The following is a 22,205-nucleotide window of genomic DNA, read 5'->3' as shown; positions in this document are numbered from 1 at the left end:
AGGAGAAGCAGGACTTCCTAAAGGACCGCAGAAGGCTGAAGGGAAGCATGCTCAAATGGGTGACTAAGAGACCAGAACCTCTGCAGACAGAGCCAGCTGCCATTGCCCAGAGCTGCCTAGATTTAAGGTAGAGGGGGAATTACCACAGCAGACAGGTGCTAAGCCTCTGGATGAAGAGGGCCTGGCTGGACACAGTCCAGTCATGGGCATAGACCCCCTCCTCAGTATCTGCCCTCTGTTATTCTAAGCCAGCTGGATGTTTGGGGTTAAGGCAGAATCTACCATGGAGGCTGAGACCTTGTTATCTCATGAGCTCTAGGCTGTAGAGACGACAGAGGAGTCGCTACAAGGGGCGTCTCAGCCACATCCATACTGACTAGGGCACCCTGTCCCCATCCTGGCTGCTCACAACCCCACTCTGGCAAAGTAGCAGGGTGCTCATGGTCTCCTTCCTTTTATGAACACAGTGGCTATTTCATGGCCAATAAAAGAACAAGACCCAGGTCCTCCTGTGTATCATGACAACAGCAGCATCAGTACATGCCTGGGGTACAAGAACTCAGCTGAGGGCTGGTGAGATGGCTCAGTGGGTAAGAGCACCCAACTGCTCTTCCAAAGGTCCGGAGTTCAAATCCCAGCAACCACATGGTGGCTCACAACCATCCGTAACAAGATCTGACTCCCTCTTCTGGAGTGTCTGAAGACAACTACAGTGTACTTACATATAATAAATAAATAAATCTTAAAAAAAAAAAAAAAAGAACTCAGCTGAAGGAAACAAGCCCTATAAGAACTGTAAGAATTCCACATCCATATTCCCCCAAATTCGTACAGTGTGACTGGCTCCACCCCTGAGGACCAGCACCAGAAGGCAGGGCCTTTGAGGACACTAGGTTTAGAAGGGATCATGGGGCTAGAGCCCTGTGATTAGTGTCCTCACAGAAAGAGAGGGGGAACCAGAGCTCATGGTAACTCCACTTCCAGGGATATATCCCAAAAAAAAGGCCACTCAAGGGGAGAGAGATGAGCCATCTTCTACCAGGAAGACTGCGTGCACTGCACCCTGGCCCTGAAAGGCTAGCTTCCTGAGGTGAAGCACACATGTATCTGTCTGTTCTGGTGGCATGCAACAGGTTCCCTGGGCTGGCAGATGGTGCCTTCCTAGACATTCATCCCTAGGTTCCTTGCCCTGGCTGTGCCCCATCGTCAGCTGTCCCTCTGGGCTGACCCCAGGAGTTCTGCTCTACAGCTCCAAGCATCCTCCTCCCTTCTCCTTTCACTCTGCCCTGACAGGGACACGGGTACCCCAGAGGGTACCCCAAACTCAGTGGGACAGCAAGGAACATTCTGTCTGGGAGTGAGCTACACCCTCATGTCTCCAGGAAGATGCAGGCTTCCAGGATGACGGTTTAAGGATTCTTCCTTGAAGTCCTGTTTGTCATGTATTCTATGATTGAAGATGTTTTCCAGTTGCTCACCATACCTGCTTAGGACAGAAGGTTCAGACATCTGTAAAAGTGTCAGCGGACTCACTCTTTTGAAATTTTCAGGTTAGTTTTGCAGAAAACATTTGAGGTTCTATTTACAAGCTGTTCTATGTAAGAAATCATTGTGGGTGTGGATCATTAGTATCCTAAATAAGTAAAAAGGCAAAACCAGAACTAAATTGCAACAATATTTCCACTTTTGAAAGTGTTATTTGAAGCTCTCAACACACCTGGATACTTTCTGGAAGAAGGGACATCATGAAAACAACTGTCACATCTGGGCTGGCTCTAGTGGGGTCAGGATGTTCAAATGATGATATGGAGCCCTCTTCCCCAAAGGCAGGAGGAGCCCCTCCTAGCATTCCTCTCATCTGTCTTGTCCTTCCATTCGCTAGCTAACATGTTTTTCCTTCACACGTTGGGGTACTCTGGTTGGGGTACTCTTGCAGGACTCAACAGGATTCCCCACCCTCCGAGACGCCAGGGCAGGAGGCCAGCAAGTGGGTCCCTGGTGTGGGTGCTTATGCCACAGGCTTCCCTTCTATGGTATCACCCACCCGTGGGAACACCAGCACTTCTGACCAGAGCCCAGCACATGCTAGCTACACGCCAAGCACACACTAGCTACATACCAAGTACAGAGGCCCCCGAGGGCTCTGGTAGCTCTGGGCGAAGCAGACATGACAGTTACACAGTGCAAGCATGGCCATTACTTTAGACTTCTCAGAGGTGTAGCTAATGAGGAACGTCAACAGAGCAAGAGAGAGTGCATAAGGACAAGAGTCACCCACACAGACCACAGGGGCCACAGCTCAGCCACCCGCACAGCACACAGGGACAATAGCTCAGTCACTTCCTTTATATGGAGCTGTGGTAACTAAGTGCCACTAGCAGGCAGGGCCAACAGCCCACTTGGGATGCGCTGGTTACCTGGTTGTCAGGAAATGCCACTGTAGTTCTCAGGTGAGCCTTACCTCATTTGCTGTGTTGTGTGTCCCGACGATTCTGATGAAGGACGCAGGCTGTCTTTCAAAAGTGACTGACTGCCAGGACCTGGGAGGAAGCAACAGTTTGCCTGGTTAGCTGGTACAGCTGGCCCTGCTGACGGCGGCTTCTGTACCAGGAGACCCAATCTGCGGAGGGATGGGGTTGGAGATGGGGCAGGGCTTCCCCTACGATGTCACTGAAGGAAGCAGGAAATGCAGTGTCCTATTTGGGCATCTGCCATCTCCCAGAACAGGCACTGTTACTGTCTGTGACTCTGACTTAGGCTGCATAGTCATCAGGAAACAAAGCAAGACTAGACCATGTCTGCCTGGTGACAAGAGTATGTCTGAATGTACATAATCAAGGGTGGTGGGAGTTTTTAGAAGAGATGTTCTTGTCTACGTGTGGGCGGGGCTGGGTGGGCCTGCCTCACTGGGCTGCTGCTGGCATCAGTAGGTAATTCAGTGCATACAGCAAACTTGAGTCAGGGGTAGGGTGTCTGTCCTGGAAGCTGGAGAGGACGTTTTGAAGCAGGGTAGGGGGCAGTGACTGGGTGGAACAGGGTGAAGCAGGTTCTATGCTTGAGCTTGGAGCTGCAGGGCTCACTTCCATGCCAGAGCTGGTCCCCAGGCAGGCAGGTGCACAGCAAGGCTCCAACCTTCACAGCTTGCAGACACAGTCCCACAGTCCTTCAGGACTGCCCAGCTCTGGCAGCCTCCAGTGTTTATTTTCTCTTCCCTCTCCCGTGTGTGTAGTGTTCATGTGCACAGGAAGGTCAGGGGTCTAAGGCCTCTATTGCCGTCCAGTCCACCCTACTGTTGGAGATGTCTTTCGCTAAACCTAGAACTTGCCTTTCAGTGAGACCAGCTAGCGAGTGAACTCCAGACTCTTGCCTGCCTCCCTGCACAGCAGCATGGAGTTAAGGCATGCACTGCTATGCCTGGCTTTTAAGTGGGTGCTAGGACCCAAGCTTGGCTCCTCAGGGTCGCACAGCAAGCACATCACCCAGTGACTGTCACCATCATCCCAGCTGCAACCCAGACAGACAGTCTAAAGACAAGTCCTCCTCCTCTGTCTGGGCTGAACTAGCTCCCCTAGAAGCTACCAGGCATGTAGGCGGAGCCCTGCACCTGCCCTGGCACTCTCCGGCTCATGGGATGTACTATGCCTGCAAGCTCCCGGTCCTGTCTTCTATCATCCATGTGAAGAGCCCATCGTTGCTGCCGTCCCTCCTCCCACTGTGGAAATGCCAGCTGCTGTGAAGCTGTTTCCTGTAATTGTCTAATTACCAAGCGATACTAGCAAAGGAAATATATGTATCTGCAGTTGGTCTTCCCCATTTGGTTTCAGGTGCTCCATCTTCCTTCTCCCCATGCGCCTCCCACTGAGCCGGATTCACTGCTGCCCGGACACCAGTCCTCTTAAGGTCATTAAAAAGTCATTACCATCCTGTGCACAAAGCCTCTGCCTCTGGAAGCAGGTTTTTGAAAACAGAGTAAGAAAAATTACTCTCTCTGTAAAAACACTATTACTCACGTAGAAAGACAACTACCTGCCCTTCCCCCACACACGCCTCTCTGCCCTGCTTCCCAGTGTGTCCATGTGTGGGTGTGGGTGGGGAGTCTCACTTTCCTAAGGGACACTGCATATGAGTAGGAGAAGTCTGCATGGCTGTGGGGTCCCACACATGTGGCTCTGAGCCTAGCATTTAGGGGCTGTGTGAAGCATCAGAACCCTGGCCTCAGCCCTAAAGGAGGTTGGGTACACGTTCCAGCTGGCCGGGATTGGGACACACAACAGCTGTAGCCTTCATTGGGTCTCATTCAGAGGACAGGGTGGGAGGGGTATTTCTAGCCCTGCGCCTCATTGCTCCAGAGACTTTGGACTTAAAGACTGCATGTGAGCCCTCCCAGGCCCCACAGAGCCCAGGATTCCAGGCTTGTAGGCAGGCCCATTGTCAGGCCTGGGCCTCTGCTGGAGCTCCTGAGCAAAAGCCTGTTAAGTGTCCTTGGCAGACAGGTGCCCTCTTCTCTTCATTTCAGCTTCTGCCTGGCCTGGGGCTCTGGGCAGGGCAACGGCTGATCAGGAGGGAGCCAGAGTTTGTAGAGTAATAAGATCAGAAGGTCTCAATTTAATACCAATCCTCCATTACATTGCATTAGTATCTAATCACATTAGACTTCATTTCCACTAACACGGCCTGAGAGTTGAATATATGATCTCATTGCCACCAGAACCAGACACCGATCCAGAGAGCAAAGTGGGAAGACGCCCACTCAGGGCACTCGGGAGATGAGCACCCCACCCCCGCCCCGCCCCAGCTTCCAGAGTGTTCCCTAGACTTTGTCAAAATAACTTCCAGTGAATCCCCAAGAGGAAACGGAGGGTTTGGAATGTCACTCGAGCGAGCCTTGTTTATAACTGCTGTGTGACCTCAGAGGACACTGCTTGGAGTAAGATCTCATAGAAGCAAAAACCCCAGCACCGTGATACCAGACCAGCCGAGGCTGGGCCATTCCCATAGGCTTCATGGCCATGCTGACACACTGCCTGGGCAGCACACCTCAGGAAGGGACACGATGGCTCCCCTAACCAGAACCAGGTTGATGGGCAGCGATTCTTTCAAACCTTCATCTTGGAGAGAAGCTCTAAGTTCTATGGGAAGGTAACAGTCCATCCTCAGGGAAGTTCAAGTTCAGGAAGTGACCGACTCAAAGGCTTCAGGAAATCCCTGAAACTGACCAGATTCGAAGGGTCCCTCTCTCTGAGTGTATAAATCAGAAAGGACTGATCAGAGACACTGACTGGAAGACTCAGCTGTCTGGAAAAGACACTCTCCAGCCTGTTGAGCTGCCCCCTGGCTGTGCAGTGAACTCCAGGTTCCCAGCTCTGCGAGCTGGCAACTACTCTGGGGCTGGTGATGCAGCCATCTGTGAGTCATTTCTGCTCCTGCAGTAACCCCAATAAAACTCATTGGTTCACCATGCTGGCTTTGGTGGTTCCCTGTCCTGGGTGAGGACACATTTGTTACTGCATTATCTAGGCTTGGATGAAGGATCTGAACAGGAGCAATGGGCCAGAAAACAGATGTGTCTTTCACTTGAGATTTATGACCTATCAAAAATCCCAGCCAGGCAGTGGTGGCACACGCCTTTAATCCCAGCACTCAGGAGACAGAGGCAGGCGGATTTCTGAGTTCGAGGACAGCCTGGTCTACAGAGTGAGTTCCAGGACAGCCAGGGCTACACAGGGCTGCTGTCTCAAAACACCAAAAAAAAAAAACAAAACAACAAAACAAGAGAGAGAGAACGATTCTCTGTTGCTTTATTGGAACAGTGAGATGGTTCAGTGGGTAATGATGCTAAGTCTGCAACTCAGGAAGGGGAGAAAGGACTCCTATAAACTCTCTTTTGATTTCTACATGTACAAGGGTGTAAGCAACACATGCATATGCACACACACGAATGCACGAGCACACACAAACACACACACAAGCTTTAGAAAGGAAAGCGATGATGTTTCCAAAGTACTGATTAAACAAGTCAGCAAACAAGAGCTTAAGACAATCTCTCTAAAGCCCCTGCTGAGGAGTGAGGATTACAAACCATCACGGATATCAAGTCGGAGATCTAAGATAGGGCCCAGTGAGAGCCCATCAACAGGAGTGACAAGTGTGGGTCACAGCCACTCTGTCACCTGGCTCCTGACAGAAGCCTCTGGGAGTAAGGCAGTGCTGTGAACCCCATAGAGAGCTGAGGCAGGACAGGATAAGCGAGCTGTGGGGTTTCCTGGCCCCCATTCTCTAAGAGCTCGTATTTTTATGGTGCAACAGGTACCAGCTGATCCCGGTGAAAGGCGAACCATTGGCAAAACACAGCAGTGTGAGGAAGTAAGGGGTGCTGCCCAGATGATACAGATGACTAGGGACTTCCTGCAGAGGCAGCTGAGCTCCCACCCTGTATATGTAATGGAGTCGGTCATGCAGGTCAAAAAGCATCCCAGTAAGAAGCCACCAGGAGGCAGTGATGTGCTGTCCGGGCTGAGTGGCAGGGGTCTCCCAGGGACACAGTAGGCCCTGCCTGGTAACTGTGAACGTGTCCACAGGACCATCTGCAGACAGAACACTTCTAGCTAGCTTTCTCAATGTAAGCTGTTTAAAGGTGAACAATCTGTCAAGCACCAGCAAGAAAAGACTGAACATAAAGGCTGGAAGCAAACAGAGAAGAAAATGACTCAGTGGGTATAGATATGACTTAATCCGTATAACAAAATCGCTATCCTCACAGAAAATAAGGCGTGATTCCCCTGAAATAATAAAATGATACGAAGAGAGCTGTTTTCTTTTTTTTTTTTTTTTTTTTTTTTTTAATATTTTTATTACATAATTTCCTCAATTACATTTCCAATACTATCCCAAAAGTCCCCCATAGCGCCCCCCACTTCCCTACCCACCCAGAGAGCTGTTTTCAAACAAGAAAATACTTCTGCAAATTAAGAACACAAGCTAAAATAAATAATTAAGCGAAAAGGTTAGAAGACTTAAGTGGAGGAAATTTCTCGGGAATAACAGGCAAAGAAAGAGCAGAAAGGAGCAGAACAGGAAAGCCACAAAGCAGTCAGACGCTCCTGTGGGAGAAGAGGAGAGTCCAGCTGGGGAGGCACGGCAGGCAGGCAGGGCCCTCCCTGGCACACAGGATGGAGTTGTTCCCCATAGGCATGTAGTAGGTAAGGAACATTCACACCAAAGCTTGCCAGTGTCGCTGGAGAGGGTGACAGCAGGTCAGCTGCAGATGGAATCAGACATCCTGCGTCACAAGATGGAGGGCCCTTCCTTCCCATGCTCACGGAGTAGCCAGTTCCCAGCCAAACTGCCAGGCGAGTATGACACAGAAGACAGTCACTTGCATTAACATCTTAAACAAGGTACCTCCATAGCATTAGTAAGACGTTAGTGGAGTGCCTTTCCCTGGGATGTTCTACTAAAGGACTCAGCTCCAACAGCACTGAGTTATGGGATCCAGAGCACAGGTCACAGAGCATGGCAGGAGGGGAAGATGAAATGATGGGCAGGAGATGCCCAGGAGCTGCAGTGGGAAGGTTCCCCGGACGCCTAGTAAGACAATTCCGTGCTGTTCCTACAAAAGGCAGGTGAGGAGCCAGGAAAGTACCTTGAAAATACATGGACAATGGACATAAGAAAGTAGGTAGCGTCTACTACTCTGGGAAAAGGACAGGAGGGAAGGTGACCAGTGTGCCCCTGCCCCCCACAGTCACAGGTCCATTAACCCAGGCTCCAGACACAGTGAAGCCATGGCCTAAGGTGGAGGGAGGAAGGGCAACAGTAAATCTGCATGTTCCAAAGCAGGAAGACAGTTGATAATCTTGACAATGGAATTAAGAAAGACCAGAACACTATGAGGACTTTTAAAAAATAATAGTTAATATTTCTGCACATGAGATTTTTTTGCTACATTTACTATCTGTGTGCATGTGTACTGGTGTCTGCAGTAGCCAAAGGAGGGCGTCAGAGCCATTGGAAGTGGAGTTCAGATTGTCTGAGCCACTATGGGGTGACTGAACAGAATCTGGTCCTCTGAGCAGCCACTGCTCCTAACTTCTGAACTGTGTCTCTAGTCTGAATCAATACTTCAGAAATGTGAAAGTGCAGACCAAAAGTAAGGGTTAGAAGGAATGCATGTGTTCACTAATTGTCACTGACCAAGGGTGACACTGGACAGGCTTTAGTGACAGGGAGAAGTGTGACTTGGAGCAGGCCCAGCTAGTTAATTCTGGGCCTCAAGCTAGCAGCTCTGCCTTGCTTGGTGGAGGCTGGGTTGCCACTCTGAGAGCTGTTGGAAGCACCTGGCTAAGGTGCTGGCACCCCCTCCTTGTTCCCCATAAGGGTAGACGAGGCAGCTGGAAGTGGGACCCAGGGAGGCGGGGGCGTGCACATTTATTTCTAAGTCTCTGGAAGATGATGGGCCAGAGGAAGACAAAGTTTTTTATTTTAAAGCTATTTTAAAATGCACCCTCTCTTTAAATACATCATCTTTTCAAAATAAGACTAGGAGAAGAAAAACACTGCCCCTGGGGAGAGCCTGGGGTAAGGGGTGTAAGTAGGGACTGTCATTTCTGGGGGCTCTAACTGAATGTCATAATGTGGACATGAATACATTTGAAAATTTTAAAAACAAAACACAGTAGGCAGAGCCAAGCGCGGCAGTGCAGGCAGCAGTGTCAGGGACCAGGAAGGGCTGGCACATTTATTTACAGCCTTGGAGAGCAGGGTGGAAGGCAAACATGAACCTCTGGAAAAGATTCTTCAAAAGGGGGGAAATAATAAAGGCTGTCCCCTGTCAACTGAGCTTTAGACAGTGACAGTGGTGCCCTCTCCAAGTCGGATGGCACTGAGATGTGATGGGTATTAAGGCTGAGAGGCAGCATGGGGACTCAAGGGGAGGTGTCTGTGACAGTTCTTTATGAGTGTGCCTCTTGTGCTGACCCCACAAGCTGCCTGACAGCCCTCTACACACAAGGCTCTTACTGTCGTCTGGCTGTGTGATGGGCCAAGGACCACATTCATCTCTTTAATCATATCTAAAGATGATCTATGGACCAGCAATGTGAGGGAGAGAGCACTTGCACACTGGGTGAAGCAGGAATCCGCTTGCTTCAGTAGCCCTGCACTAATCTGTGCCTGCTGGCTCTCCAGAGGTAATGCTTACGAGTCCAGCCTCCTCAGCAAGAGCAGCCCACATCTCTCAATCTGGAGAGCTCCAGGCCGGGCATGTCTGACACCATATAACATAGGCCTCATGGGCAGGTCTGGGTCTAACCACAAGTGCTTCTGTTTCGTTTGGCACTTGACCAAATGCAACAGCTATGTCACTGTCCAGACTACCTAGCCATCCTGGCCTCTGTCTGTCCCTGTCTGTATGTTCAACAGCTGTTTGTAAAGAGCCTTGTACCTGCCAGGCTTGGAAAACTGGGATGCATCTGTGGGATTCCAAACCCAAGGCAACAGGACACTGCACTCACCAGGACCTACACTGTCCACTGGAGAAGGCACAGAGCTATTTTGCTCATTTTCTGGGTACTTTAGAAGTTGAGTTAGCATCCATTTGTAAATCAGGAGACATCACATTAACATACAGTTTTTGGTTTCTCTTAAATTCAGGAGATCCATACATAGCATGGCAACTGAGAACGGTACAATGGACCCAGGCTCTGGCTTCTGACATCCTTCACCTTGGAGCCTGGCTACTTCTCTCTCCTGGTCACAGTCACCTCAGTAGGTTCAGATGGAAACATCTGACAGCAAGCACCAAGACTTAGCACATCTTAGTAAAGTGTGTGTGTGTGTGTGTGCATGTGAGTCCACACATGCGTGTTCTCCCCACCCCTGCTCACATGCAGTGAGACTGGTTAGAACCTGCGTCTGGCCTGGTCTTCAATCTTGAGGCCTGCTTTGAAGCCAGGTTCTGCCAGGCCAGCCATTTGTCATCCTGCTCACATATCAAAAACCAATCCTGTACCTACACCAGACCAACGAAATCCCAGGTGTGTGGGCTGTGTGTGTGTGTGTGTGTTGTATCTTTCCCCCTCCTCAGGGGATTTCAATGTGTGGACAGGGTGTAGGGCTCCAGGAGGGACCCTTGCCCAGGGCAAGGGGCATCTGTGGCACTGTGGTCCTCCTTCATGATGTCCCTCCAGGGAGTCCTAGCCTTGGGTGGGTACCCGAAGCCTTCTGTCTGGCAGACACACACACATTTAATACCCTAATGTAGTCTGGCCTGGGGTTTTACCTTCTCTGCTCAGATCATAATTTTCCCTTTCAGAGGAGTTTCCTCTCAAAGGAAAGGTCAGGACCCTCCTGCCAGCTCATCCTACCAACGATGCTGAAGGCTTCTAATGCCTGTGGCAGTTGCAGGAAGGCAGTGTCCAGGGACATTGGTGGAGTGTCTGAATGAGCATGCGGGGTGTGTGTGTGTGTCTGTTTTCACTCTGTACACCTCACTGAGCTCCCCACTCACACCCCGCCGTGGAGCACCCCTTGATTCCCCTACGGGGATGTGCTAACAGATGATTAGCATTCCAAAGCTTGGCTTACATCCTGCTAGCCCGTCATATTTAATTACATTTTAACTATATTCGTCTTCGATAATAGCACGAACATAATTTAGATAATTATCTCTCTCTCTCTCTTATTCTCTGACTCTGTCTCACTTAGAGCTCACTGCTACAGAAATCACTTTCTGGGCTCAAACACACAAACAGACTCGGGCCAAGGGCTTTCCTCTCTGCAGCCACAGCTGCGTGAGTGTGCGGTGAGCTGGAGGGTAGCGCAGTGGGGAGCAAAGTCCTGTTTCTGTCTGCACACTCGTGCCTGTGCAAGACTGGTAAGTGTGCATGTGTGGACGTATGTGTGCACATGCCTAGGCAGAAGCTTCTGTGTGACACACACATAGATGGGGTGTCTGCACAGCACCTTCTTGGTCTGGTATTTCTTTCTTACATCTTTCAGTTCTGCTGAAACAGTCCTAAGTGTCTGGAAAGACTTGTGAAGAGAGGCACTGTTCTGAACAGGGTTTCTGTCACACGTTGGTCACCTGACAATTACTCTGCGTCCTTGCCAGTGAGCTGCCTTTTCCAGGAGACCACCAGGTTAGAGGCAGAAATCAGGGATTCTCCCGTGGCCCTTGTGCCGTCCACACAGCAGTGCACACGTAAGTCCCAGGGGCTCCATCACATCACAAGACATCCAAGTTCCCTCTAAAGCCTGGCCTTTCTTTCACTCAAAGACCCAGGAGCTGAGAAGGAAGATTGCAGGAGCCTCAGTCCTCAGCTTTCTAGCAAAACTAAGTTACAGCTAAGTTCTCTCGGATTCTTAAGTGTAAAGTTCAGCTAAGACGACTCTGAGCACACGAGGGAAAAGAATTCAGAAATCGCTACTCTGGGGCTGGGAGACTTGGAGGCAAAGCACTTGCCTCACGTGTATGAGGGCCTCAGTTTGGGTTAGAGCCCACATAAAGCACTAGGTGTGCCCTGCACTTGTAATTCCATCACTAGTGTGGTGACACAGGTAAAGTCTTGAACTCTCTGGCCAGCCAGTCTGGCCTATTTGGCAAAATTTCAGACCAGTGAAAGACTGTTTCAAACTAACAGTAGAGGGAATTTCAGGACCAATACCTGAGGTGTCTGACTTCTACACGCAGGCACACATGAGCCTCCCATACATACACACCCATACAAAGGAAAAGCTACCATCTAAACTAGCCTTCTTCAGCGTTCAGGGGTGGAAAAAAACCTCAAGGAATGGTTTCCAAGGCACAGTGATGGAGGGCGAGTTAATACTCCCACACTCTCCAGCTTGTGTCTATCTCTTTGAAGTTCAAGAAGACTCCAGTAAATCTGGATCTTGTACTTAAAGAATTCTCTTTGGCTCAGCCTTGCCTAATACTGAAGGATTAACCATTTGCTGGTTCCCACCCTTCCTAACACTGGGACCCTTTAGTGCAGTTCCTCATGTTGGGATGACCCCCAATCATAACATTATTTTTGTTGCTATTTCATAACTGTAATTTGCTACTGTTATAAATCATATTGTAAGTATCCATGTTGTCCCATGGTTTTAGGTGAACCCTGTGGAAGGGTCATTCCACCCCAAGGTTGAGAACCACTGTTCTATGTCCACAGAAGCTAAAATTCCTTCTTTTGTCTCTAAAGAATACTATCAAGTAGATCTTGCACTATGGGGACATTAGGAGCTGGACAGGAGTACGTGACATTAAAAACTAAGGAGACCTTTGGGAGCCCCAAATCCTACCTGTTCCTGGAAATAAATACTCAGAGTAAACCCCAGGAATCAGTCAACATAGAAGACAACATGGTGCCACCAACGATGTTAGTCTGGCCTTTCTGCTGCTGTGTGTTGGCACAGTTAACCCAGGAGGCTCTCAAATGCTTGGTCTAAGACAAGGTATGGCTATCTAGCTTGGGGCCTTGTATTATAGGTGTGGACCACTAGGTCTGGGTTTTCTCACAGGACCACCCTACAGGTGATTGACAGGCAGAGGCAAATCAGTGCTGTGCAGCATGAGTGGTAACTTTTGCCCCTAGAGAAATGAGAACCCACTCTTGGTGGTGACTAGGGGAGGCCATGGGGACTTGTTTCTAGTATGGCTCTCCAAGCAAAGCAGAGTCCAGAAAGAGCCCTCAGACCAAGGCTCTCCCCCAACACACAGGCAATCATATGCCTTCCTTAGCCATGACAGATAAGATGATCAGGACCTAGTAAGAGGTATGTCCACTCAAAGGGCCCTAGTGGGGCTATCTTTCTTTCCTATGTGCAAGTCCCTACTGAGAACACACACCTGCCCAGCATCCGTGGTTGGAGAAGGATGAGGCAGGATCTCTCTCGCTTCACACTGCTCAATAGGGAAAGGCCCAGGTTTGCTCCCTCTGTGCCTAGCTTAAGAATATGCAGGTCTGAGAAACCCTGTCTTAAAAAAGAAAAACTAACAGAAAAGAGCTGAAATATGCCTGATATCTAGTAGCAGCCAGTGTCTTGGTCTCCACTGACTGGCGACTGCAGAACATGCAGTGGTCCACACTTCTGCCAGCAGGCCTTTCCTGAGGTTGGAAAAGGGAGAGAGCAAATTCAGTGTGTTGCTGCCCAGCGAGGTTGCTGTCTTTGGCAAACAATGTTCAACCCAGGTACTGATTGACTAAGTGAAGCTGTGCCTCCTTTAAAGAGCCTGCTGTCTCTACTGTAAGCCCTCCTCCTCCTCCTCCTCCTCCTCCTCCTCCTCCTCCTCTTCCTCCTCCACGGCCTGTGCACCATACCTGGCTGTCCCAGAGCACACACCCTCCCAGACTCAGGCTGGCACTGTAAGAGCCTGGGCAGAAGCCAGTTTTCAAATGTTACAAATGTGACTGTTTCATTTCCTGGTGTTTTAAATACCAAAGAAATCTAGAGCACAGGGAAGACCAAGTGCCCTGAGTTTCAGGTTTTAAAGTACAGAGCAGCACTTATGGAAATACATGTTCCACAGCCCACACCAAACAAAATCCTGCCGGAGCTCAGGAGTCTCCCATGACACACCCCACTAAGCAAGTAAGAAGCCTTCTTAAAAAGTTTTACCAGGTCTTTTCACAATCAAAACGGATCAATTTTATACCTAAAAATTACACAAAGGCCCTGTGGGTATTCCAGATCTGATGACATGTGGTGTTCAGTACCTAATATGACAGATAGTCAGTAAAAACTTAAAAATAGACTCCCCTCTCAGCCACGAAGGGCCCAGGAGTTTGCAGTTAAACTAACAAGAAATTGGGGGCACTAGGGAGAGAAAAAAAATTCCACAGAGCGCAAGGAACGCTTCTCTGTGATGAGGAAACCATCTATCTTAGCACAAAACCTCCCAGGATCTGCCTGGAGCCATTCAGTGGGGCTGCCTCTCAGAATATGGCTCCTGTAATGCAAGGGTGACAGGTCTTCCATACAGGTCCCGTTAGCGCCCCGGCCAGAGATTCTGCACAGTTAAGGGAGGGCCTGGAATGTGAAGAGGCACACAGAGGTTCATCTACAAACTGGGGGAGGCAGCCTGGCCTGATTCTGAGAGAGACTTTCTCCTTTCTTTGCTTCATGGAATGGGAGGCAGGTCTAAGCTTATGCCAATCGCGACCTCTATCCCTAAGATACACCCCCAGTCTCCACTAAGCTATGATCCCACCTCAATGTCTCCTTCTTTTCAAACACTATTGAAAACAAACGAAAAACATGTCCACCTCTCCGCTTGGTGCGGCTGGGTTTCTGGACCCTCCCTTTGCTGCCAGATCTCTTGTGGATGAGTGCAAAGTTTGGCCTCCAAGTGCCCTGCTGGCCAGCATCTGGCTCAGAATCAGTCTGCTACTCCTTCCCTGGCTCCTGCTGGCACTGGCCTGATCACAGGCAAGAACTGGCTTCCCCAACCCTGCCCTGCTTGCTGATCTCAATGCCAGCTTGCAGAAGCACCTGGGAAGTCTGCTGGCTCCCTATGAGTTAACGACACATCTAGACACCGAGGACAGACACTGGGGATGGGTGCCAACGCATGCTGCTAGAGAGTGAAGTTACGTGACTGAAATAACCTGTGGCCAGAAGCCGATGCTGTTATGGATTTAGCTAGGCACTTTGAGAAACTGACCAAATAGGTCAGGGTAGGTTATACAGGATGCACTGTTCCTGTCCCTCAAGCTGCCTGTCCACCTCAGAGACTCCCTCTCCACGTATCTGCAAACTGAGGCTTCACTCATGTGGACATGTGTGTGCCTGCATTTTCATGTGTGTACCAAGATAAGGTGTGATTTATTTCTCAACACCTGCTTTGAATCTGTTGATGCCCTCAACCAAGACATCAAAAAATGGCTTCTTTTAATGCTTCACAGTAAACAGATGGCCACGAGACACACAGAGATACGGCTTCCTCTCCGGGTGTGCTCCAATCTGCCCCTGTTCTGCACGATACCCGTCTCCTGCCCTGAGGGTCTACACAGTTGAAGGCAGGTGCCAAGAAGTCAACTTGCATTAAACAAGGTTAAAAGTCAGCCTTGGCACATGGAGATCTCCTGCAATAAAACACTGCAAGGCTGTTGCTGGAGCTAAATCAGCTTATTTTTCCGTATTATTTCTTGGAGAGGAAGGTTGCTGGGTGAAGGGGTAGGTGAAAAAACTGACCACTAACTCTTTCTGATTCTATTGTCAGGCTCTAAAATCAGATTGAGATCAGCTATTAATCTCAGAAAGCCGGCAGTGAGTGTGTGCGATAAATTTGTCAACAGTTTATGAATAAGCGCTCAGTCATGAGGGCTTACTGCCTGGCAACTCACCTTTTCCATGATATTTTCTATCTCTTGTATTTGGGAGCAGCTTAGAAAGAATATTATTTGTGTTCCTGGAGATCAGAACATAAAAAACCCTCAGAGTGATGGAGACATACAGCAAGCAGCATGTCTGCCTCTGGGCTCGCTAAGCAAACCGCTTGCCAATGCTTGAGTGAACAGCACCAGGGAACAGCAATCACTCTTGTGGGGCCAGACGAGCACACGTCTCCTCAAAAGCTGCTAATGAAGGCCTGTTAGTACGGGATGACGTCGAATGTGCCCATTGGCTTTCTGTCAAAGACTGTCAAATAGAGCTGTTGGTAATCACAGCTGGCAAGTTGTTTAGTCAATATTTCTGAAAAGTTCAACCAAGTGTGAGAAAGCACAAAGTCGACTTTCCTGAAGCTGCCAGATTATTTTTGGGGCTCTCCCTCTGTGATGGCTGTGTGCCACCAGGATTGGTGGGGTCGTGCCGGGCCGTCCTGCAGGCCTTGGTGTGAGATGTTCTGGATGTTCTGGATGTCATCTGTTCTGCAGCCTAACTGCTCTGCTTGTCCCCCAAGTCAGTAGCATCTGTGGGCTCCTGTAGCTCCGAGTCTTTACACTATCAGCACACAAGAAGACCTAGGCAGTCAAATCGCCACTGGTTCACAATGGATGCCTTCCAGAGGGACCCTGTGCTGCCGCCGCCTGGGATTCCCACTGCCCTGGGGCAGACTATCTGTGCATCGTGTATGTTCAGATGCTGCCCCGGGGCCAAGCTTGAGGGGTTCAATGTGAAGGCTGTGCTGGACATAGACGGACCCCCACCCTCAGACACAAGTGTGGACACAGCCTAGAATCCTACACGTTCTTCTTTTAACTTCCTCCTGTCTAGCTGCATTTGATTCCCCTTATCCAAATCCCTGTGGTTCTCACAGATGAAGGAGAAAAGTTGTGTTTCAGCAGGGGAGAACAGAGGTGATTGGAGGCTAGCAAAGGTGTCATGCAGGCATATTCCCAGCTGGAGATGATGGCCACACTTTGGGTAATTGTTCTAGTTCACAACAGAAAGAAGGTCCACAGGCTACAAGCTAAGGAAATCACAGAGGTGTTGGCATCAGAGAACCAAAGGCCTTAGGAAGATGACTTCAGTGGCAGTGAAGCTGGGTAGTTGGCACAGAGGCAGAACTGGCTGAGGGTGGCAGTCAGCCTACCCAGGGGGCACGGGCTGGGAAGCGGCGGAGGGAAAGAGGACAGATTCAGTCTTCCTGGGTTTGGGCCCAGATCTGCCCCTCACCTGCGGCACAGGCTGTCAGGTGATCGCTAGACTCTGCTGTCAAAGCTGGGCCTGCTCCTGCAGAGCATCACCAGTGACAGGAGGTACTACAGCTAATGGCTGTGGCTCCTACTACAGGTGTAAGGCATGGCTCTGCTGCTACCTACGTGTGGCCTTGAAGGACACCCTACATCTGCTGGCCCCAGCTGACCCTCCGTTCCCTGTCAATTCTGCCTTAGTCTCTTCTGCCTCCAGTCTCTCTTTTCTGAGAATAGAGTGTAGGCAGGGACATGGTCAGGAAGCCACCTGGGCCTGGGTCCTGCTCTGGTGGGTGGCTGGGTCCTGGGACCTGGAGTGCCTGGCTCTCATTTGATCTTGGCATCACCATCTTATAGTATCCTTCTGTACTGCCGACTGAGTCTACCCCAGGTCAGCAAACTATTTACCAACAGGCCAGCATTTTAAGTTCTGAAGGCCACAAAGGTCTGTGTCACATGGCATTTATTTATTTATTTATTTATTTATTTTTACACAATTCTGTAAGAACATAAAAATCATCCTAGCCTGGGGACTATACAAAGGAGGCAGTGGCAACTTTGGCCCTGGCTCTACCCAATTCCATACAGCAGTGAAAGTGACTTTTCCAGCCTCTCCTCTCAGCTACAGCTGGGTTTCTGTTTGGTGTGTGCGTCTGAGACGGGGTCTTGCTGTGTAATACAAGCTGACCTGAGGTTCATGATGCTCCTGTCTCAGATGATGGAGTGCTGGGATACAGGAATGTACCGTGCAGTCTGTTACTTCATTCTGTCTCAAGCTCGTGTTCCTACCACATGAACCAATCAGAACTCTCTCTGAGCGCCAGCCTCTAGGCTGTGCTATTTCTAGAACAGCCCCCTGACCTTGGCAGGCTTCCCTGCCAAAGACAGCTTATCTTGACTTTTGCCCCTGAGATACAGAGACTGTCCCAGTAGAGAGGCCCACATTATGTCTCTACAGTCCTGGTCTGGACTGCTGGCTACCAGGGGCCTTCAGCAGAAGAGTGGGTGGCGGGACCAGACTTTGGCAAAAACAGAAGACACTCTAGGGCAATTTCAGAAACACAGCACTGGTTGTCTTCACCTAATGTTCCTTAATTTGAAATCTCAATTGATCAATAAACTGTGCTTCTTAGCACAATAACTTAGTGACAGTTTCTAATGGTAAAGGGCATTGTTTATCCGGGTTGGGAAAGCCACCCGCTCACTGAGCAGGGCTGTAGATAGGCTGTCTGTTCTTGCTCTGTACTGACATCAGTCTCTAGGCTGAGTGGCCCTTTGTATGGCATCTGAGATGATGCTTGGTTTGTCAAGAACAGCGAGGCTGCTTCCCAGGCGGAGTGGGAGGGATGGTATTTTATTGTAGCTTTGGTGCTTAGTCTTCTTAGGCTAAGCATTCTCTCCACCAAGTTAGCACCCAGGTCCCCCTCTGAACTTCATCCTTCCAATCCCCAATTCTTCCATTGTGCAATCCCAGACAGGTGACCCAGCCCTCACCTGTCATCTTACTGCACAACCCACAGCACGCTTCAGACTTCATCAGGAATATGGAAAGGCAGCTGGGGTGAGAGGACTCTGCTCCTCGGTGAGCTCAGCATTCACACAAAGGGCAGACGAAAGCAGCGGGGCCTGCCACCCAAACCACCAGCAAAACTTTTACTTTGCCTTTCTGCACCTCAATGACCCAAATTTCACACACTCTTTGGAGAAGGGCGTGTCTCCCCACCATCTCCTGCCCCTCTTCTCTGAGTTCCTCTCCAGGGGCTGACAGGTCCTCTTTGCTAGTGCATTTTCAGTATGACATGCATGATGGCTTCCTGTGCTGTTTAACATGGTAATGTGGAATATCAGATGCATGAGTTGAAATGGCGGTCTGTGCCTAAAATAGCCTGATACCTATGGCTATGAGCTCGCTGGCCATCAGGTAACTACACACAGCTACAGCGCCTCGCAGTCTAGGATGAGCCTCTGGCAGGTCAACTGCACGGCAGGAAACCGGGCATTTGGCAGCTGATGTGAGGTGAGCAGCCGCTCTGAAGGGACCATGTGCCTCCCAGGATACGCCTCCTCCTGTGCTTTCCTGAGTCTGATCCTTGCCAGCTCCATTACAAGCAGGGTAGAAAATTTTTGTACTGGGATTTACTGGCTTCCTCCTAAGCTACCTAAGGAAGGGTGTCCCCTCTCATGTTCTCGTGGGATTGGCAGCTATCCTTTCTGTAGGGCTTGACAATATACACTGTTCTGGCCAACAGGGATCTTTCCCTCACCCCTCATAAAGCTTTACAGTGTATGACTCATTCAGAAAGAAGTCTTGATAATGCAGATTTATTATGAGGTGTCTGCCTTTAAAATGTGATTTAATGGTGCTCGTACTTATTCGCTGACATCTTTATAAAACTGTTAGTGTGGAAATATATTTGTCTTTCTGAAAGTAATTCTTCCTTTTACAAGTGTCGAGCAAAACAAGAGCCATACATTAAAACCGCAGCAGCGAGAGCCACCAAGGTCTCATTACACCGAGGCTCAGCTTTGCCACCCCAAGCTGAGCTCAAGGGCTTCCACTTGTGCCCCTGGGTGTGGCAGCATCTCTGCCCCTCCATGCCCATGCTCCAGGCTGTGTTCAGAGGGTAGAAGGCGGCTCTCAAGGTCAGTCAGATCTGCGTGCTGGCGGGCAGGCGGGCGGGCGGGCGGGCGCAGTCAGTAAACAAGCCTCTGATTATGATTTACCTTTGCTTTTCTTCCTACCTTAGCCTGGTTTATGAACAGATCTTGTTGATTTAGCCTTTTAGCCAATTAGAACAGAAGGTCTGATTGACAGCACATGAATAAATACCACTTTACGGTTGGAGACAGAGTCACTCTCCCCTATTAATCAGGCCTTCTGCCGGTGTTTAGGTAAGCTGATATTTATCATGCCTCTCTGTTACAGTCCCGTGGGGCGTCATTTCATGGCCTACCAGTAAAAACTTCACTTTTACAGCAACTGCCCCTCTATTGCTGTCGATAATATCTAATTGATATGTCAGACCTCCAAGGAATGCAGTAAATTGGAACACTGACTCCCAAAAGAAAATAAACTAGCAGACAGGTAAATCAGCACCCGTCTGCCTGCGGTGACTTAGTCACTTCCGTCCAAAGGTCTCCTCACAGGAAGCCATCATCACCATCTTTCCTTCCTGCTCAACATCGAAGTGAGCCCTGAGCACAGCCAGGACATGGATCCAAATCCTTTTGCCTGGCCAGGCTGGAGGTGCCACAGGCATTATGTGGGGTGCAGTGTACGGCAGACAAGAGCAATGAACCTGTCAGAACATGATGGCTTTTCTCAAGCCAGCCATGTTGTCAGAGCTGCGGTCTCATATGCCTTCCAAACGTCCCTACAGAGAGGGGAGGACACTCAGAAGAAATGAAGTCAGAGAAGGAACAGACGGGCCTGAACACTTAGCAAGAATCAGATCTGCCTGACACTGAAATGCAGCATATGCCTTAGACTACAGGACTTTCAGCCACTCAGATAAGGCATCCTAATAGAAAGGCTTCAGGTGCACACTGAAGCCTTAGGAGACCAATCGCACTGATAACTCACTCACCCGTCAACAAAGATAGCAGACAAGGAGGTGGACTATACAGTTGTCAAGCACAGGCAAAAAAAAGAAACATCCACAAGTCAGCTGCAAAGGTAATCAGACAGACCTGGAAAACAGGCATTTATGGCAAAGCTCCCTCTACATGGCAGCTGTGAGCACAGTGGTTCTCTCTGGCACAAGACTCCAGTCTCCCTATTGCTATTGTTTAAACTAATTCTTCTTTTGAAAAATCACCAAAAGTTGGGCAAGTCCACAGAAATGAACTTCTAGTCCTGACTTTAAGGTCTGCACCACAAACAACTGAACGTCACCCTCAGGTCAACCCCAGGACAGCACCAATTACCTCCCTTAAACACCAGACTGGCTGAGAGCACACATGTCTGAAGCCCTAGCACTTGGAAGGCAGAGAAAAGAGGATCATGAGCCTGAGCGCAGTCAGGGATGAGCCCGCCACAGGAGCTGGAAACTCGGCACAGGTCAGGCCCATCCCCCACATGCTCAGTTTCAACTCTTCTGCCAGATGTCTTCTGGGACTTCCTTTGTTTTTTTCCCTTCTCCTTTAAAGAGAAACGTGGTCACATTTGGCTCCAACGACTGCCCCAAGCCTTACCCCGTTCTCATCTGCCTTTGGAAATACTGACCAGGCTACTGCTGCCCGAGGCACTGAAGTAAGGGGAGCTTTGTTAAAGGCCCAGGCCTGGTTCTGCCCACGGTAAGCCTGAAGTCTCATGGCCTGTGCACGCTCCTTCTCTGTGCTGTTATCTCTTCTTGGATCTGCTGTCTGCTGGCTCAGCTGGTAAGCCCCCGGCCCCATGAGCAACATGCCCGATCTCAGCTGGGGCACGGCACACTTCTGGATGAGGGCCATCTCATTATGAAGAGAAAGAGCAGGACCCTCCAAATCCACACCACTGCCTGGGGGAAAAGGATTCTTGGGGCAAAACCAACCTTGAATGAAGATGCTCTAAAGCTGCCCGCGAAGGCTTTCTAAAGATTACCAGCTACGCACACTCCATGTGTAAACAGAGCAATGGAGGTGCTATCTTCTGGAAAGTTATTCAGGACAAGGTAATGCAGAACTTGAAAGGTAAAGTATAAAGGGAACAGCTAGCCTAAGCCCAAGAGCTTCAAGAGACAGACCAGGTCCACAGTGCACCGAAGAGCAGCAGGGAGATGTTCAAGCAGAGACCTATGACCCCACTCTGGCTTTCCATGCTCATGCACTTAATCGTTTATCCAAACACTACTCACCGCAAAGTGCAAGCTTAAGTCCGAGTCTCACTGTGTCAGTGCACCCTGCACTGTTCACAGGGCTTGATCCTCAGAACACAACTGCAATTCTACGATCTAACTGGGCAAACTCACAGATACGGGTCGGAAAGGCACATGGAGTGTCAAGGAGTCACTCTCTGGTGGAACTGCTGCTGCTCACAGTGGATGATGCAGGAGTGACTTTCCCGGGTGGGGCAGCCTTTCTCTTTACGGCAGCATTTTCAATGGCAGAGGTGATCTGTTGTGTCACATGCCGGTCTCTGCCCTCCGGGGTGGGGGACCGCAAGGCCACCTGTCCCTTCTTCCACCACACCATGAGTAAGTGAAGGGGGGGGGGAGAGGTATCAGCAGGTGCTGCCACCTCCTGCTGGATGCCGTGTCCTAGAGTCTCTAAGGTTTCCCTGAAGAGGCAGAATGGAATGGCCAGGTGACATCAAGAAAGCCAGGCACTGGGCTGGTGAGATGGCTCAGTGGGTAAGAGCACCCGACTGCTCTTCCAAAGGTCTGGAGTTCAAATCCCAGCAACCACATGGTGGCTCACAACGATCCATAATGAGATCTGACTCCCTCTTCTGGAGTGTCTGAAGACAGCTACAGTGTACTTACATATAATAAATAAATAAATAAATCTTAAAAAAAAAAAAAAAAAGAAAAAAAGAAAGCCAGGCACACAGAACCTAAGGGTGAAGGCAAGGGCGCCTGGTAAAAAGCCATG

General features: G+C 49.7%; 1 protein-coding gene across 2 annotated transcripts in view; it reads right to left on the bottom strand.

Moving 5' to 3' along the window:
* Positions 1 to 22,205, bottom strand: part of Btbd9 (BTB domain containing 9) — a 351,932-nt gene that overhangs the window by 8,127 nt on the left and 321,600 nt on the right. For both annotated transcript variants that reach the window (XM_021186356.3, XM_021186357.3), the window contains exon 10: positions 2,462 to 2,540. In XM_021186356.3, coding sequence (XP_021042015.1) covers positions 2,462 to 2,540 — 79 coding nt within the window. The remainder of the gene's footprint in view (positions 1 to 2,461; positions 2,541 to 22,205) is intronic.

Source organism: Mus caroli, unplaced genomic scaffold (assembly GCF_978045245.1).
Source record: "Mus caroli unplaced genomic scaffold, Mus_caroli_1 scaffold_18, whole genome shotgun sequence".
Classification (NCBI taxonomy): Eukaryota; Metazoa; Chordata; class Mammalia; order Rodentia; family Muridae; genus Mus; species Mus caroli.
Note: the sequence above shows the minus strand (reverse complement) of the source record. Positions and strands in the feature narration are given on the sequence as shown.